The 17,781-nt window shown below is 54.5% G+C and overlaps 1 protein-coding gene across 17 annotated transcripts; it reads right to left on the bottom strand.

Moving 5' to 3' along the window:
• Positions 1 to 6: 6 nt before the first annotated feature.
• On the bottom strand, positions 7 to 16,273 carry CCDC120 (coiled-coil domain containing 120). 17 transcript variants are annotated; one of them, XM_017521041.1, is made up of 11 exons: positions 15,832 to 16,273; positions 7,489 to 7,647; positions 7,281 to 7,371; positions 7,005 to 7,138; positions 6,180 to 6,320; positions 5,471 to 5,765; positions 5,047 to 5,109; positions 4,517 to 4,691; positions 4,288 to 4,386; positions 1,655 to 2,569; positions 7 to 1,203 (listed from the first exon to the last, which is right to left on the bottom strand). In XM_017521041.1, the coding sequence occupies exons 3-11, from the start codon at positions 7,327 to 7,329 to the stop codon at positions 1,089 to 1,091; spliced, it is 1,986 nt and encodes a 661-aa protein (XP_017376530.1). In that variant the 5' UTR covers positions 7,330 to 7,371; positions 7,489 to 7,647; positions 15,832 to 16,273; the 3' UTR covers positions 7 to 1,088. The 17 variants fall into 17 exon arrangements, with proteins under 17 accessions (XP_017376530.1, XP_017376532.1, XP_017376533.1 ...); XM_017521043.1 differs by having other exon boundaries at positions 7,548 to 7,647; XM_017521044.1 differs by having other exon boundaries at positions 7,605 to 7,647.
• Between the last annotated feature and the right edge of the window lie 1,508 nt (positions 16,274 to 17,781).

Raw genomic sequence — 17,781 nt, 5'->3', positions numbered from 1 at the left:
ATGGGGGCCGGGCACAGTGGCTCACACCTGTAATCCCAGCACTTTGGGAGGCTGAGGTGGGCAAATCACGAGGTCAAGGGTTCAAGACCAGCCTGGCCAACATGATGTAACCCCGTCTCTACTAAGAATACAAAAATCAGCCGGGCATGGTGGCATGTGCCTGTAATCCCAGCTACTCAGGCAGCTGAGGCAGGAGAACTGCTTGAACCCAGGAGGCGGAGGTTGCAGTGAGCCAAGACCATGCCACTAAACTCCAGTCTGGGTGACAGAGCGAGACTCCACCCCACAAAAAAACAAAAAATGGTGGATGGAAGGAAAGCCAAGGAAGGTGTGAGTGGCCTGTGGCCCATGGCCAGATCTCACCTAAGGATTTTACTGGCATCTACTGGATTCCAGGTCTGGTAGATGCCAGGTTCAACCCCACAGCATCCCAGGACACAGCACACACATAGCCCTTTGCCCCTCCTGTGGGGTCTCCTGACTAGGGGTGGTCAGGATAGAGGCTGTGGGCACAGATGGAACTGGGCTTCTTCAGGCATCCCACCCAGACTGCAGTCCTTCCAAATGTGGGCAGAGAGCTCACTGCCCCGACAAATGCCCTGGCGATGGGTGGCAGGGACTTCTGTTCACACCAGAGTCTCCTGGCTGCCCTAAATGGCCCTGAGACCCGATATGGTCCATTTTATGGAGGGGGTTCCTAAATGGAACCCGGTTGGGCATGGGAACAGGAATGAACCCAACCAGATGAGATCACAGTTTCCCTTTTATAAAACGCCTAGTGTTGGAGGAAGACAGTGAATACCTAAGTTACAACTGTAAACAGAAATGGAGGAAGGGGCTTGGGGTCCCCATGACATCATCCCCTCTCTTTTAAGCTGGCTGAAGGCCCCCAGTCCCCAGCACAGTGTGAGAGAAGCAGGGTGTCAGACACCTTCCTGGGCCCACAGGAAGCCAGAGGCCTTGGAAGATAAGGTTGGCACACTCTGCCCAGGACTGAGAGCAACCACACCCCAGGGCCCAGCGAGGTCAGCTGTGTGCTCCCCAAACTGAAATCGTGCCCAGGCCAACAAGGGGCATATCAGAAGGGATCAGACCAGCGTCCCTGGGGTCTGGGTGTCAGAACTGGAGGACTGCTCCCCCTCTAGCGTCAGGTCACTTAAACGAGCGCTCAGCTCCGGGGGATACAGGAAGTCCGCGTAGTATCTTTAGAAGGGTAGCAGGAATCCGGAGGACAGGGCGGAGAAGACAAGAAGAGAGGAAAAGGCAGACAAGACAAAGAAAGAGAAAGGAAGAGGCTCGTTAAAGAGGTGGAGGCAGGCATAGGATAGCACTTTCAGGCCCCGGGGCAAGGAGAGAAAAGGAGGAGAACGGCAAGGGGCATGAGATGTCCCTTCCTCCCAGCACCCTGCATCAAAGCTCATCTTCAGCCTATAACTTGATAAAGAACTGCTGCTACCAGCGCCCAAGATCCCCTCCACCAGGACCCCTTGGACTAACGCAGATCATGCGCAGTAGAGTGACCCTATGCCATCGAGGCAGCTAGTTTCCTCATGGTCCAATTCATTAGCAATCATGACTAGCCATTCCCTGGCCTGGATATATTCACCATCTGCCTTAAGAGACCCCTACCCATCAGTAAAAGCACCCCCCATACCTGCCAGAGACAGGGGGCGCCGTGAAACTCCTCGAGTGTGGGAGTGGCGCCTGGCTGGGGGCCCCGTACAGCGCCTGGCCCGCCTCATAGCAGCGGGCATGGAGAAAGGTTGGGTGTGATGGACCCGCAGAGGGGAGCACAGGCCGGCGCTGGGGCCCCGCAGCCAGTCCCGAGTTCCGGATGTACCAGTCCCGCAGCCCCTCCAGGGCCAGGTTCTTGTGGCCACTTCGTTCACCAGCTGAGGGGATACGGGTGGGTGGGGGCATCCACAGCAGAGGGTTTGGATGCACCTCAGGGCCCTCGGCAGCCTCTGGGGGCAGGCCACAGGGCTTGGTGCGTGTGGCACGGGTGTGGGGGTCCTTGGTGCGGAGGAGGGGGCTGTTGCTGTCAGCTGCATACACAGGTGGTGGGCCAGGGAGCATGGTGAGGAGCCCGTCCCGGCGGGAAAGGGGTCCTGGGACCTCAGCTGCAGGCAACAGCTCCCCCCAGCCTGCTCCACCGCCACTGCGTGGCAGGCCTCGGTCCAGGGAATAGTCCAAGAGGAAGTCCCCACACACAGGTGGGAGCCGGGGGGCACCTCGGGAGGCAGGCGCAGCTGAGCTAGGCCGGGCGGCGCGGGGAGGGTCTGGGGGGCCAGCTGTGCGGGAGGAGAAGGCAGGGGTTGGTTGGGGGCGCTCATACAACACCTCACTGCTCTTGCAGACTGGGGGGCCAGAGGCAGAGGAAGCCAGAGGGGCAGGCGGGGAGCCGGCTCCCCCGCCAGCTGCCCGGTCCACTAGCAGGGCCTCAGAGCTGTTGCTGCGGCGGGTGCGAGCTACGAAGAGGGAGGTGCGATCGGAGGCAGGGTCTGCCCGGGGGAAGCCCATCTGGGAGTCCTGGCTGCCGGACCACTGGCGAGAATGAAGGCCTTCAGGTCTGGAGCGAGAGGCGAGGGTCATGGGAATAGGTTCAGAAAAATCAGGCAGGCCTGCAGTGCCCTCCCTACCCCACCCCTTTCTGAGCCTTCACTTTTTTTTGCTTTTTTCCCCCGAGATGGAGTCTCACTCTGTGACCCAGGCTGGAGTGCAGTGGCACAATCTCAGCTCACTGCAACCTCCACCTCCCGGGTCCAAGTGATTCACCTGCCTCAGCCTCCCGAGTAGCTGGGACTACAGGTGTGCACCACCACGCCTGGCTAATTTTTGTATTTATTTTAGTAGGGATGGGGTTTCACCATGTTGGTCAGGCTAGTCTCAAACTCCTGACCTTGTGATCCACCCACCTCAGCCTCCCAAAGTGCTGGGATTACAGGCGTGAGCCACTGCGCCCAGCTGAGCCTTCACTTTCACATCTCCAAATGGGCCCAGGGTTGGAAGCTGTGTGTATAACGGTGGCAGGTAGTGACATGTAAAGGGTAGCTAAGGTTCTGTCTCAGGCTACGGGGTTGGGAGTAGAAATGTATGGGGGAGGCCTGGCGCTGTTAGTCTCGAGGGAGGTATAAATATGTGTAGGGACTCATAGCTAGCAGAGGAGGGGCCAGGCAGGGGGCTCTTCCTAATCTAGCTGACCCCTCCTACTGCTAAGGCCCTTCTCATGGCTCACATGGCCTCCAGGATTGAGTCCCAGGCCTTAGGGCCCACATGTAAAACTCTGCCTGAATTCTATATCCAACTGTCTGTATGAACCACCCAAAGCTACTATCCCAGCAGCCACCATTCACAGAATGCAAGCCTCACAAGGATGGGGACTTGGTTTTGTTCAGAGCCTGGGGAAAGTAGGCACTCTGTTTAAGAAGAAGAGGAAAGTGGTTAAAAACATGGACTCTAGAGTCAAACTTGCCTGGGTTCAAACTCCAGGACTTCAGTTTACTAACAAGTTACTTAACCTTTCTGTGCCTCACTGGCCTCATCTATAAAATGGGAATAACAATAGCACCCACTTCATAGGGATCTCATGATGATTAAATGAGTTGATACCAGGTAAAACGCTAATTCCTAGCAGGTGGCAGGCACTCAGAATAAGTTAACAAGAACTTATGTCCATGTCTTTCAAAGGCAGATATTATTATTCCCATTTCACAAATGAGGAGACAATGATCCAGAGAAAGGGAATGGCTTGTCCAAAATGCACAGAAAAGCCTGTACTCAAACTTTGGTGCTTCTGCCCCAAATCCCCACCCCATTCTCCACCAAGATGATGCCTGTCCACCTTTAGCGCCCAGCCTCCCATGTCCCACACCTTTTTTTTTTGTTTGTTTATTTTGAGATGGAGTTTCGCTCTTACTGCCCAGGCTGGAGTGCAATGGCACAATCTCAATCTCGGCTCACTGCAACCTCCACCTCCCGGGTTAAATCAATTCTCCTGCCTCAGTCTCCCAAGTAGCTGGGATTACAGGCATGCCTCACCATGCCCGGCTAATTTTTGTATTTTTAGTAGAGACGGGGGTTTCACCATGTTGGTCAGGCTGGTCTTGAACCCCTGACCTCAAGTGATCAGCCCGCCTCCACTTCCCAAAGTGCTGGGATTACAGGCATGAGCCACGGTGCCCAGCCATCCCACACCTTTTGATAATGCTGTCCTGTCCTCAAGCCTCCAGTGAGAACTAATGGCTCCCTCCCCTCTGATCTTCCAGCCCACCCTCAGATTCCCCTTACTTGCAGAGCTGGGGGCCAGCGCCCCGGGTGAGGACAGGGGTGGCAGGCACACTTCGGCCCTCAAAACTGGAGGCACTCCTGGGCAGCGAGCGTGTGGGGCTAGACAGAGAGGGGCAGGCCCAGGTGGGGGCCCAGGTTAGAGACTGTACCCACCAGCAGAACCTCCGCCAGCCCAGGCTTGCTATCCCATTCCCAGCTCCTGCGGAAGGGAAGTGGAGCTCATTTTCACCTGGTGGGGCTGGCCACAGAGTTCCGCCGGCTCTTCAGATCCCCGTAAAGATCTGATGGGGGTGGTTTCCATGGGGTTCGCCGCTCAGGGCTCCCCCCAGATACTGCCCGAAGCTGGTCCCAAGCCTTGGGTGGTGAGGGGCGCTCAGCCAGAGAGAAGCAGCCATGGGGCTCCTCTGGGTGGAAGAGAGCAACTGATGTAGAATTCAATCAGGAGGGCTCAGTGGGGGCAGGACAGGCTGGGGGGCAAGATCATGGGGAGGGGCAAAGTGCTGGGACAGGTTAAGCAGGGTGAGGAGGGGCTAAGGCTGACAAGTAGGTTCTGGGGCTGCAGGGCTGGGGTGGGGTGAGGCTCAAAAGATGGGGGACCCACAGGAAGATGAGGCATGGCTAAGGAGAAGCTGAAGAAGCACGGGAGGGGCTGGGCATCAATGGATGGGCTGATCATGCAGGATGTGGTCAGAAGGAAAAAAGGGGATAGGCTGAGGGGATGCAGGGGTCGGGGCAGGTTTGGGGGATAGGAGTCCTCACCGTTGTCATGGCTGGCCCCAGACTCTGAGAGTGAGCTGCTCTCCGAGTGCAGAACTACGTCCTCTACAGGTTAGAGGGGGAGAAGCGGGCCTCTCACTCCCAGGCCTAGGTGCCACCCCCTTACACCACTGGGTGAGCACCTCCACTTGGCCCACCTTCTAGCCAGTTTCCTCCTCACCCTGTTGCCTTCCCAAGAATCTGCTTTTACCAGAGCCCAAGACCACACTGGTTTGGTTCCTGACTGTCCTGGCAGATATTCATCAGTCCCCCGCAGTTTGCCCTTTCCAATGAGCCAGTTTGTCACAACTCCTCACATGGGTTGGGCTACTTGAGTTGTGCCTACCTCCCGGCCACTCGCCCATCCCAGCCCTGCCACGTCCATTCAATAGTGTCCACTCTCTCACCCTCACCAGGGGATGCTTACCTTGGCTGAGCTGAGTGAGACGCATGCCCAGGCAGACTCCCTGGGCGGTGATCACTGGCCCTGTAGACAGCGGCAGTGGCTGGGGTGGTGGGAGCACTGGGAGGCCAAGGCGGGCCCGGACGTCCCCGAGCTGCTCCTCCAGTTCATGCAGCCTCCGCAGTGCGTCTGCCTGGACCTGGCGCCGGCGCCGGCGCTGCTCAGTGCTCAGATCAGGGGCCAGGGCCAGGCGGCGGGCAGCTGCTGCAATCTGCTGCTGCACTGACACCTCGCGTTCCAGGGCCTCAAGAGCCAGCTCCTGTCGGGCCCACACAAATGTTGGAAATGGCCTGGCACAGGGACCTGGTGGGGCCAAACCCACTAGAGGCTGTCCTGCACTTCCAGAGGCATATTCAGGCCTATTCACCTGCAGGTGGAGCTTATTTACCCGGGGGAGGGGACAGGGCAGGGCAGGGCAGGGCAGGGCAGGGCAGGGCCTCTCTTGGTGAGGGGCTGGGTCTGTTCATCTTCCTGAGCATGGGAGGCCTGTCCTGACAATTAGGGACCAGCATCCTCCCTCATCGCAGGAACCTACCTCCAGAAGCCCTTTTCCTTCTCATCTTAGCCTCTCCCTCACCTGGCCACAAGCCCCCTCCCCATACCTTCCTCCTGGCTACTCCTCTGTACCTGTCCCCTCTCCCCACCCTCTTGCTCTCCACACCCATCTGCTCACCTCAGCAGGGCACAAGGAGTGGTGTGCTGGGTTGGGGTGTGGTGGAGGGTAGGCACGGGCTGTGGGGGGCCGCCGGCGGACCAAATGGGGCCGTTCACCAGGCTCCAACGGGCACTCGGGGGGCAGCTGGCCAGTCAGCTCCTGGTGGGGGGCAGAAGTCAGAGACTACCAAGGGTTAGTTGGAAGGATGGGGTAACATGTTAATGATCCCAGAAGCTACAGAAGTCCTACCAGGAGCCTGGCCCTGCTCAGCACCCACACACGATACTTCCCTTCCTCCTCCCATTATGTCCACCAGGCAGGCGTGCCCAAACCTCAATGGCCCAAACCCCTGTGGTGGTGGGCATGAGAGGCAGGGAGACCTGCTTTGGGATCCAAAATTGTTTCATTTTTATAAAGGTGACACCGTCGAGATCCTAAGTATTATATAACTCCCTTCGGGGGCTGGGGCTGCGTGGTCTGAGCTATAGTATTATTTCTGGCACACTGTGGGCATTCACAGTAAGGGGGGAAACTGAAACTACACATCACCCTGTGCCAGTTCAGGTCTGACTATGCTGCCAAACTTTGAACAGAACCTGTTTTCTGAGGTTTGTTGGATTTGAAATTGTCGACAGGGGATTGTGTGCTTGTATTACCATATTTCATTCATTCTAACACATCTAAGCTGAGCTTTGAGGAGAAAGTGGGTGACAGGGAAAAGTGGGTGACACAGCCAGGACAAGTGGTTAAACAACTGCCACCCAAGTCTGTCTATCTAAGGGCCCCAGCTCCTCACCTCCCCCACCACCTCCCCGCCTGACACCCCTAGGGCCAGGCCCTTACCGCCTCCTGGAGACACACTTTGCGGAGCTCCTGAAGTTTCAGGCTCAGGGCCTCCTGCAGGGTCCGCTGCCGGTCAAGCAGCCCCCGCAGACGCTCTGACTTCACCTGGGGGGCAGCCTCTCCGAACAGGGCAGCTGGACACAGAGAGAGCAAAGATCAGTGGGACAGCCAGGGCATCCTGGAGCAGCTGTGGGGCCAGGGACCAACTCTTCCCAAGCAAGCAGGTGGTGATTCAGAGCAGGGGAGGAGGCAGCAGGAGGGGAAGCAGCCACCGACCTGGGGCATTGAAGGTAGGAGAGCTGATCAGCTGACCTTTGACTTCCATCTTGGTGCTGTTGAGAGGCCGTGGCTGATGGCTGGACAAAGTCTGGCAGTGACACACAGGAGCCGTTAAGAAAGCACGTCCCATGATACCCCAACCCCCAGCCCTTCCCAACTTCCCATGCCACAGCAGGGAATAAGGGGTAACCTGGGCCCCACGTGCCTGCTTGACCTGCCCTTTCAGAATCCGTGTGGATGTCTGGACCCACTTGGCCCTGGTACCTTGGTTCCCTTCGCATTGAGTGGGAGCACAGCAAGTGGGGAGCTGGGCGGACTTACAACGCCTCCTCAGAGGCCCATGGGTCACAGCCAGGAGTCTTGCCTGGGGAGGGAGAATTAATGGGACAGATTCAACCAACTATAAGAACAACAGGCACGCAGTCAGCACCTGGTTGCCTGCAACAGTTACCTACAATGCCACATTGAATCTTCATAGCCACCTGGGAAGATTCATATTCCCATTTTACAGATGAGGAGAGGAAGGCACAGAGGTGAAATAACGGGCCCATAGCCACAGACATAACCCAGGCCCACCCCCAGGACCTACACTCTTACTCACGAGAACCGCTCCAACTCTACCAACTTCCTCATAAGCTCCCTGGTCCCTCAGGCCTCAGGGTCTTTGCCCAGGCTGTGGCTGCTGCCTGAAATGCTTTCTTCAACCTGTCACCACCCCAGCCCCTTCGTGTCACTTATCATTCTAGAGCTTAAATATCACTTCCACAGGGGGCCCCTGTGTTATATCCTCTCACAAACGGTTGTCCAACAAGAGATTATGCCTCCTGGAACATCCACGAGGACAGAAAACATTATCTGTCCCATTTTCATCAGTATCGCCAGCACCCTGAACACGGCTGTACACGCAAGTGCTCAATGAATGGGTGCCAGGTGAATGAATAAAAGACGGAGTAAACGAATGAGGAGGCAGTGGAGCCAGGGTTCAAGCCCAGATCTGTGGGTCTGTGCTTGTCCCAACTCCATTCTGTAGCTGTAGTGCAGCAAGGAGAGTGTTCACTGTGTTCACTTGACCCAGGGTCCCTCCAGCCCCTCTCCCCACGCCAGCCTGTCCTGAGCCTAGCTAGGGAAGTCCCCCTGCTGGAATTTGTAAGTAAAGTCCACAGCTGAAAATAACAAACCACCTGCCTCCTGCCTCCTTCTCTGCCCCCAATGCCTCTGCTGACCATGAAGCCTGCCTTGGCTGGCCACCAGCCCTGCCCTTGTCCCCTCCTTTGGAGTTTGCTCCCTCCCTTCCACATCCTGCTCAGTCCCCAGCTGGGCAGCCGAGTGACATCACCTCCCACCACCTGGCCTAAACTCAATGGCAGGTGACTGGGAGGGTTTTATGGGGCCACAGAGTTCCCATCATCACCTACCTTGAAATCAGCAGCTTGTCATGACACTGTTAGCCTGGTGTGAGGAAGACCCAGCCAACCAAGGAGGCATGGGTTCAAGCCCCTTCCCCATCTGTATATTGTGGGAATATACAGCTTGAGGCCAAGCTGCCTATAAGGTGTCAGTTTTCTCTCCAGTTCTCCTACCTGCCCCATAGGGCCTGTACCCCTCTCTTGAAGCAGTGGTGCCCTGCCTTCAATAGCAGGGGTGGGAACCAGTCCCTAAAGCCTTTTGACAAACCCAGGACCCAGCAGAGGCATTCACATCCCCACTCATCTAAGGTCTGACATTTCCCAACATGGCAGGAGTTTCTCCACACCCCAGCTCATTGGGGCTCCCACTTTCCCAGGCACCTTTGAGGCCTGAGGAACTCTCATAGGGCTCCCTGGAACCTTCCTCCACCCCCATAGGAACCCAACTCCATCCATGGTCCCCTTTGCCAGCATTGGTCCCAATCCGATGCTGGGCTGCTTCAATCCTTTTTTTTTAATTATTTTGGAGACAGAGTCTGGCTCCGTCCCTCAGGCTGGAGTGCAGTGGTGCAATCTCAGTTCACTGCAGCCTCCACTTCCCAGGTTCAAGCAATTCTCCCACTTCAGCCTCCAGAGTAGCTGGGATTACAAGGGTGCGCCACCATGCCTGGCTAATTTTTGCATTTTTAGTAGAGACAGGGTTTCACCATGTTGGCCAGGCTGGTCTCAAAGCCCTGACCTCAGGTGATCCAACCGCCTTCGGCCTCCCAAAGTACTGGCATTACAGGCATGAGATACTGTGCCCAGCCAATCCTTTCTTCTCTAGGAGCTCAGAACATCCTGGAAGTCAAGACAGGGTCCACACAGGAACCCCAACTCCTCCCTGTCAGCCAGACCTCAGGGGACATAGCTAGAGCATGAGTCATGGGGTCACTTGGCAGGCTACACACAGGGTCAACGCCCCACACCCCCACACCCAGTTCCCAAGCCTCTGCCTCCATTCACCTGCCCTCTGCACACTTGCCAAGGGGCCTGGGGCTTCCTCGCCCCCACCCAGATGGAGAGAAAGCACATCCCCACTCCAACCCCAGCTTTCCCCCGACCAATGACCCCATGGCCCCTATCCTGTCCCAGGGACGAGCTGCAGCGGGAGAGCGGCAGAGGGCACCCCCACACCCAGAGGCGGGCCTGGCAGGTTTTTCAGGTCTGCCATTCTGACACCACAGCCGAGAAATTCCTGGCTGTAATGACTGTTTACAACCAAGATACCTCACCTGGGTGGCACCCCAACACTTGGGGGGGCGCATTTCCACATCCTGTCACTATCAGAGCAAATACAAACTCTCAATGTCTGGGAGCCCCCCCTTCCTCCACTGTAGTGAACAAATTGGGCATAGGCAGACAGGTGCCTGAATAATGGTTTCTCAGTAACTCAGTCAGGTCTTTCTTGGGGGGAGCTGCTGAGGGAGGGCAGAGGCTACTCCTGGCAGGGAAGAAAGGAAGTAGGGACACGGTGGAGAAGGGGGGACTCATACTTCTCTTTTCCCTGATCCCTCCTCATCCATTTCCGGCAGGGAATCGGCTCAGTGCCAGGAAAGGAAATTGGAGTTTTTTGGGCTTTGCCCCTCTCCTCAGGCCCTCCGTTCTCGACGCCCCCCTCCTGCCCTGCCCTGCATTTGCTGGTGTGCTCTCCCACAGACCTGGCTCTCCTATGAAGGGAACTTCAATACACCCTGCCCCAGCTCCCCAATGCCCTCGTCCCCCTCACGCCCTGGGCCCACTGCTCCCAGGTGCTCACCAATGCCAGAGAGCGCTGTGGGGTAGCCTCAGATACCTCAAAAATAGTTGTCTCGACCAGGCCCTGGCTCCAGCTGGTAGTGGCAGTGAGCAGCAGTGGCAGATGCCTTGGCCACCTCCCACTAGGTAATGGCCCAGCCTACCTGGCCAGGAACTGGGCCGTCCCACACCTTTTAACCCTTGCCTGTCTGTCACCAGGACTAGAGCCACCCCTGGGGGTAGTCTCAGGGCCAGGTCCGCTCAGGGTGCCCAGCATGTCTAAGAAAACACCCTGTGATAGGCAGGGTGGCTCACGCCTGTAATCTCAGCACTTTGAGAGGCCCAGATGGGAGGATCGCTTGAAGCTAAGAGTTCAAGGCCAGCCTGTGCAACATAGTGAGACCCCCCCCATCTCTATGAAAGAAATTATTAAAACATTGGCCAGGCATGGAGGCATGTGCCTCCTCACCCCATACACTTAGCAGAAAACTGGGAAGAAGGGCTGAGAGTGGTGGGAGTAGCAGCTGCCTCTCCTACTGCCCAAATTCCCAGAGAATTAGACCCTGCCCACTCAAGGGACACCTTGGATCTGGGCCATAGAGGTGTGGGGAGCTGTAAAGTACATGGGAGGCTTCGGGTGGATACTGGGTTTCTGTCTCTTGGCAGTAAGCATCACATTCTGAGGCCCCTACCCTTTCCTGCCAGAGCAAGGCAGTGGTAGAAGGTCTTGGGGCAATTTCCACCCTCTCTGCGGAATAGTTTCCCAAGTTGGCGACAGAGGAAGTTGACCTGTCTAAGGAGAGGCCAGGTCTCAAGATCCCACCACCTTCTGTGGCTCCAGAAGAAATAATTTCAATAAACCAAGTACAACTTACGCCCTACAAAACACGCATGGGTTTTGACCCCTCTTGGTCCATACAAATGTAGGAGGATAGCACAGACCCAGCCTCCTCACAGCCATTTTATTTTATTTTATTTTTATTTTTATTATTTTTCTTTTTTTTTTTTCAGAAGACCTCACCTGAACTCATAGCCATTTTACAGATATAGAAGCTGAGGCTTACAGAGGTGAAGAGGCCTGATTCAGATCACAGTGGCAGAAGGGCAGGTGGAATCAGAATTTCTGGGGGCTGGGTCCTGGCTGGGAGGCAGACAGAGGCTACTACTGCAATCGGGGAGAAGTAGGGAAGGGGGCTCATGCTTCTTCACATCCATGCTGGGTCTCTCCCCTTCGGAGAGTCAGGCTTCATGCCAGAGAAGGAAATGAGAGCCTTGAGTCCCTACGATGTACTGTACTCCCACTCCACCACCACCACCTGGGTTCCAGGCCTGTCCCAGCACACAGCACACATCCTGTGCTCCACTCAGGACCATCTGCTCTGTGACTTCAGGGCCCAGGGCCCAAGCCCCACCCAGCCCCCTGCAACAGCCCACACCATGACGTGGAGTGAGGAAAGCTGCAGGTGGGCCGAGGCTAGAGAGGAGCTCGCTCTGAATCAGCAGTGCCCTAGACTCACACTATTAAGGCCTCCCGCCATCCCTGCCCACCTTTCTTCCTGGGTGTGAGATTTCCAGCATGGAACACAAAGGCCCCTTTCATCGCTCTCCCCCCTTCACTGCCTGGGGCTGGTAGAGGTGGGCAGCATTAAGGTGGGCACTGGGTGTTAGTGGGGCGTGTCCTCTTGGCCACAGCCTCTCCCACCTCTTGTGGGCCACCAAGGATGTTGGGAAGAAGGGCAATAATAAAATCAGAGCCACCTGGGTGTGGTGGCTTACGCCTGTAATGCCAGCACTTTGGGAGGCCAAGGCAGGCAGATCACCTGAGGTCGGGATTTCAAGACCAGCCTGACCAACATGAAGAAACCTCTACTAAAAATACAAAATTACTAAAAATACAAAATTAGCTGGGCATGGTGGTGCATGCCTGTAATCCCAGCTACTTGGGAGGCTGAGGCAGGAGAATCGCTTGAACCCGGGAGGCAGAGGTTGCAGTGTGCCGAGATTGCGTCATTGCACTCCAGCCTGGGCGACAGAGCAAGACTCCATCTCAAAAAAAAAAAAAAAAAATCAGAGCCAAGAGGGATGAGAATCTGGCTGGCAATGTGGATTGAGTCTTAAAAGCTTAGGTCTCCTCATCTGTAAGATGGGTAAAAGGTGGTTACAGAGACAATGGAGGCCAAGTAACTTTGAAAGGCATCTCAAAGTGCAGGGAAACACACCATGTCATTAATGACTGTTACTAACAACAATTAATACACTCACACAGAGGTAGGCTGTTGCAGGGGTAACTGGGGGAGAGCAAGTAACCGGACTTCCTGGGCCAGGCAATCAAATGGGGCAGAGTCACCAGCACACATCATTGCCCTGGTCCATGACTTTTCACAGCCTTGAAGATGACCCAACATTTAAGCCCCACCCTAGCTGGGTCCTGGGGCTTACATGACCCTGCCATCACTAGTAAATGGTGAATCTGGCATTCAACCCAGCTCTGCCACTTACTGTCTGTGTGACTGCTTGAACAAGACACTTAACCTCTCTGTGCCTCTCTGTCAATTGGGGACGATGATAACAGTATGTACCTCACGGGGCTATTGCGAGCATTAAATCAGTTAATACATTTAAAGCTTGGGCAGGACAGTGCCAGGTAAGAGCTCTGTATATGTTGGCTGTCACAGTTACAAGCATTCTTCCCCATACAAAGTCAGAAATCAAGTAGATACATTCAGATACATTTTTTCGAAACAGAGCTGGTGTACTTCCAGTCTCACTTGATAAATTTGAAACGTTGTTTTTCCTCAGATAACTTGTCTGAACTCTTGCTATCCAAAATCAGAGACTAAGTATATTCAGATGCATTTTTGAGACAGAACTGGTATCCCTCAGCTTCCAAATTCTACTTGCTATCCAGACATGAAGCCCTCCCTGCTCACCAAATGAGACATATTTGAAACAGAGCTGTTTTCCCTCATGATCCAACCTCTCCTTTCTCAACATCAAAAATGCAGGAACCAAATGCATTCAGAGAAATTGTCTGAACTCTCACCAGCCAAATGCAAGAACTGAATGGATTTGGAAACATTTTAGAGATATGATTGATATCCCTCATTCTTGAACTTTCTTTACTCTCCAGGCAAAATGCAGGAACCAAATATATTTATATAACAGAGTGCCCTCACTATCCCAACTCTTGTCCCTGGAGCTCAGGAAAGTTCATAGATTTGGATATATTTTTGAGTTAGAGTCATTATTCCTCATTATCTTGATTTTCCCTACTCACTATGTAAGATGTGAAAGAAAATACCTTCAGATAACTTGGTAGGTTTCACTGTCTGAACTTTGGGAACTCTCCCTCTCAGAATTCAGGTACCAAATAGATTGGGACAGTGAGAAATACTTGTGTCATTATCAACAGGTTTGGATAGATGTTCAGGATAAATAAGATAGGTCTGGCATCTTGTTATTCAAACTCACTACTCTCTATGAGAAATGCAGGAACGAAACCTAATTGAGTAACACATTGCCCTCTAGCCATTCAAGTTCTCCCCATCATCCTCAGAATCAAGGAGATTCAGACAATGAGGGAACCCTGCATTATTGTTGTCACTGTTACTACTGGACAGGCCTGATTCTTACATCTAGTGACTGCCTGGCCTTCTTCCCCACAGACAAGCCCCACAGAGGTGGGGCGGACTTAACACCAAGATTTTTATTGCTGACTGCTGAGAGAAGGAGGATGAATCCTTGACCCTATCCCTCTCTATACCAAGTCCTGAAGCCTTGGCCTAGAATAGACCTTTTCTTTTTCAGGCCAGGAAAGCAGGGATCATGCACCCAGAATCAAGACCAAGGAATAGAGGTAACATGGCCTAGAAGATTCATACATACCCCATGAGTCCCCCATCCCTTCATATTTTCTCAACCTTTCCCCCCAACATGAGGCTGTCCCCAACATAGCAAGGCTGGAAACATGACCCAGACCTCTCAGACTCCCAGAGAATCACTGAATAATTTAGGGTATTCTTTCACACTTGCAGAGAACAGGGGCGTAGGAACAGTTGCATGCCCTCCTGGGGCAGGATGAGAAATGTAAGCTCTATGTGCGATCACTAGGGGGAGGGTAGGGGAGATCACACACAAAAATATCATCAGCCACACAGGGCGCATAGGGCTGCTTGCTCTTGCTAAGAGAAGCATTTCGGATGTACTTCTGAGGTCCTGGGAACAGCAGAACCTTCAAGTTCGGGGCATGATATAATGGACCCCTTTCCTGGGCTCAGAAGGGATGGCAAGAGAATATTAGGAAGGAAGAAGATCTGAACAGGGTGGAAGGGCATGGTAAGGGGGAGAACAGCCTGGGGTTGGGATGGGAAGGGACAGAACAGGAACGAGCATAGGGGACAAGACAGAACCAGAGTTATCGCAGGATGGAGGTCAAGGGGCAGGCCGGGGAATGAGCCAGGACACTGGCCAGGGGATGGGATGAGGTGAGGTTCAAGACAAGGGTCAGAGAAAAAGTACAAGAATGAGACAAAACAGCGGGGCAGGGGGCAGGGTTAACATAGAACAGCAGTCAGAAGACCTGGCTAGGACAGGCTAAGTCGGTGGTCAAAGGAGGGGACAGGGAAAAGGGCAGGTTCAGGATGGAGGTCAGGAACAGGAAAAGACCAGGACACAATGAAGAAAGCAATGAGGATGGTGATGGGACAAGAAAAGAGGGAAAAACAGGACCAGAGTCAGGGACAGGGACAAGGCAGGAGACAGGGAGGGTATTTAAAGGTGGGGAGCCAGGATGCAGATCAGGAGTATATAGGAGAGGATATCATATAGGGTGCAGAGAAAGGACAGAAGTAAGAGAAAGGACAGAAGTCTAGTTCTGGACAGAACCAGATCAGATTGGGATTCGGGGAACAGGACATGACTGGAAGACGTTCGGAGACTGGATAAGAGTTTAGAGAACAGACAGGTCATGCGTCAGGACAGAAACTGGGGTGACTGTTGGGCATCAGGATAGGGCAAGATGCTTCAGAGATGAGACAGGGTCAGGCAAGGATCGGGGTCAGGTCAAAGTCCCCAGGACAGAACTGGAAGGGGTTTGAGGTCAGGACTGGATTTAGGGTGACAAAACAGGGGTTGAGGATCTCACCAGGCCAGAATATGATTAGGTCAGGGTTCGGACAGAAGGTCCTGAGGCCAAGGCCAGCAGAGGCTGAGGTTTAAAAAAGATGTAGTCAGGTCGGAATGGGTCAGGGCTGAGGCCACGGGGTCAGATGTCCCGAGTGCGCGCGCAGGTACGCCCCGTCGGCGTTTCCGGGCCCTCACCCCACCCTGTCCCCTCCCTTACTCTGCAGGCGGGGCTGGTTACTCACCGAGGGTCCCCGCGCCGCGGTAGGCGGGGTCGGTGTCGGCCGGCAGGGGTAGTGGGCGCGCCCCTCCCTCGCTGCGCCCTTCTCGTCCCCGGGAGCGCGCCTGCTCCCCTTCCGCCCCGTGCCCGTGGGCCGCGTTCGGCTCCGCGGCCGTTAGCCTTGGGGGCCAGACGGGGGTCGCGGGGAGGGTAGGAGGGGAGTGCCGGCCCGGCCGCGGGCGGTGGACCCCCGCCCCCACCTCTAACTCGGGTCTGTCCGCTCCCAGCTGCACGGCCACCTCCGCCGCTCAGCCGAGCCTAGTGGGTGGGGGGACCGGGGGGCGGGGCGCGAGACCACAGCAGCGGCAGATACTAAGTGCGCAGGCGCCGGCTCGGGTCTTCGATTTTTCTTGCCCTGGGAGCGCCAGGAGCGAACAAGCTGGGAGCGCGTGCGCACACGCTTTCTCGAGGGTGGCGGAGCCCTCCCCCGCCGAGGCCACGCCCCCTCAGGGAGCCTACTGGCGCCCCTCACCCCAAGTCATCCCCCAGTGACCCTAAAGCAATACCCCAAACTGCTCTCTGTAAGCTATCCCCACATCTGTAAACTCCCCCAGCTACTCTCCCTGTTGTCCCTCAAATGCACTCCAAACCACCCTCCATCATCCTCCAAATTATATCCCCAAACTACTGTGTGTTGATTCCAAATGGTACCTCCAGTCCACCCTCTAAGGACACCCAAGCTGTACCAGTAAACTACCTTACACTACCTACCCCCAAGTTGTTTCCCCAAACCATCCGCAATCAACCCTGAAACCATTACCCTCCAAACAGCATCTCCAAATCACCTGCTACCTACTTCCAGTGTGCACCCGTAACACCCTCCATTGACCCCAAACCCCTCTCCATGTACCCTCTGAACCATACTCCATTTACCCAAAATGGCTCTCCAAGAGCCCCCAACACCAGCCCAAACATTCCTAACTACCCTTAATGTGGGCCTCACCTGCACCGCAAAGTAATTCCAACAGTCACCCACACTACCTCCGAACCCTGTTCCATGGGCCCCTCCCACACACCCACCTTTCATTGACCTCCCCTTGTATCCCCACTAAACTACCTTCCAACAGCCTTATCACTGTGCCATATAACCCAACTACAGTTTCTGTGGTCTTTCAACTGCATGTCAAGCTACCCTCCAGCACCCTCTACACCTCTAAACCACACTCCACCTACCCAAACTGCACCTCAAACCACTCTCCAACACTCCTCAACTGTACCTCCAAATAGCCACCAACCATCCTACTGTAGTTACCCGATTGGGCCCCAAATCATACTCCAGTGGCCCCAAATATGTCCCCCAAGCCCTCTAAAGACTTATGTGCACCCCAAATCATATTTAAGTGACCTAAATTACAAAGCACTCTCAGTGATTTTTTTCTTAAAACAACTTAATTGGGGTATCATTTATGTACCAGGCTGGGGACAGTGGCTCACACTTGTGATCCCAGCACTTTGGGAGGCTGAGGTGAGTGGATCACTTGAGGCCAGAAGTTCAAGACCAGCCTGGCCAACATGCTGAAACCCCATCTCTACTAAAAATACAAAAAATGAGCCGAGCATGATGGCACACACCTGTAATCCCAGCTACTCAGGAAGCTGAGGCAGGAGAATTGCTTGAATTCAGGATGTGGAAGTTCCAGTGAGCCAAGATAGTGCCACTGCACTCCAGCCCGGGCAACAGAGCAAGACTCCATCTCAAAAAATAATGCTGATAATTATTAATAATTATAATAATTATGTACCATAAAATTATGTACCAAAAATTGTGGTACCATGAACCATAAAAGTCATCCACAATTAAGTGTGCAATTCAACAATTTTAGTAAATTTACCAAAGTGAGGTAGGGCATGGTGGCTCATGCCTATAATCCCAGCACTTTGGGAGGCCGAGGTGGGCAGATCACCTGAGGTCAGG

This window comes from Cebus imitator, unplaced genomic scaffold (assembly GCF_001604975.1).
Source record: "Cebus imitator isolate Cc_AM_T3 unplaced genomic scaffold, Cebus_imitator-1.0 Scaffold944, whole genome shotgun sequence".
NCBI lineage: Eukaryota > Metazoa > Chordata > Mammalia > Primates > Cebidae > Cebus > Cebus imitator.
The sequence above is the reverse complement of the archived record's forward strand: the minus strand, read 5'-3'. Positions and strand labels throughout refer to the sequence as shown.

Excerpts from the sequence above, each read along its gene's own strand:
- CCDC120 (XM_017521046.1), bottom strand. The coding sequence starts at position 7,564 with ATGCGAAGGGAACCAAGGTACCAGGGCCAAGTGGGTCCAGACATCCAC. Across the intron at positions 6,321-7,004 it reads AAGTGTGTCTCCAGGAGGCG|GAGCTGACTGGCCAGCTGCC; the intron begins GTAAGGGCCTGG and ends GCCCCCCACCAG. Across the intron at positions 4,387-4,516 it reads TCTGTGGCCAGCCCCACCAG|CCCCACACGCTCGCTGCCCA; the intron begins GTGAAAATGAGC and ends CTCTCTGTCTAG.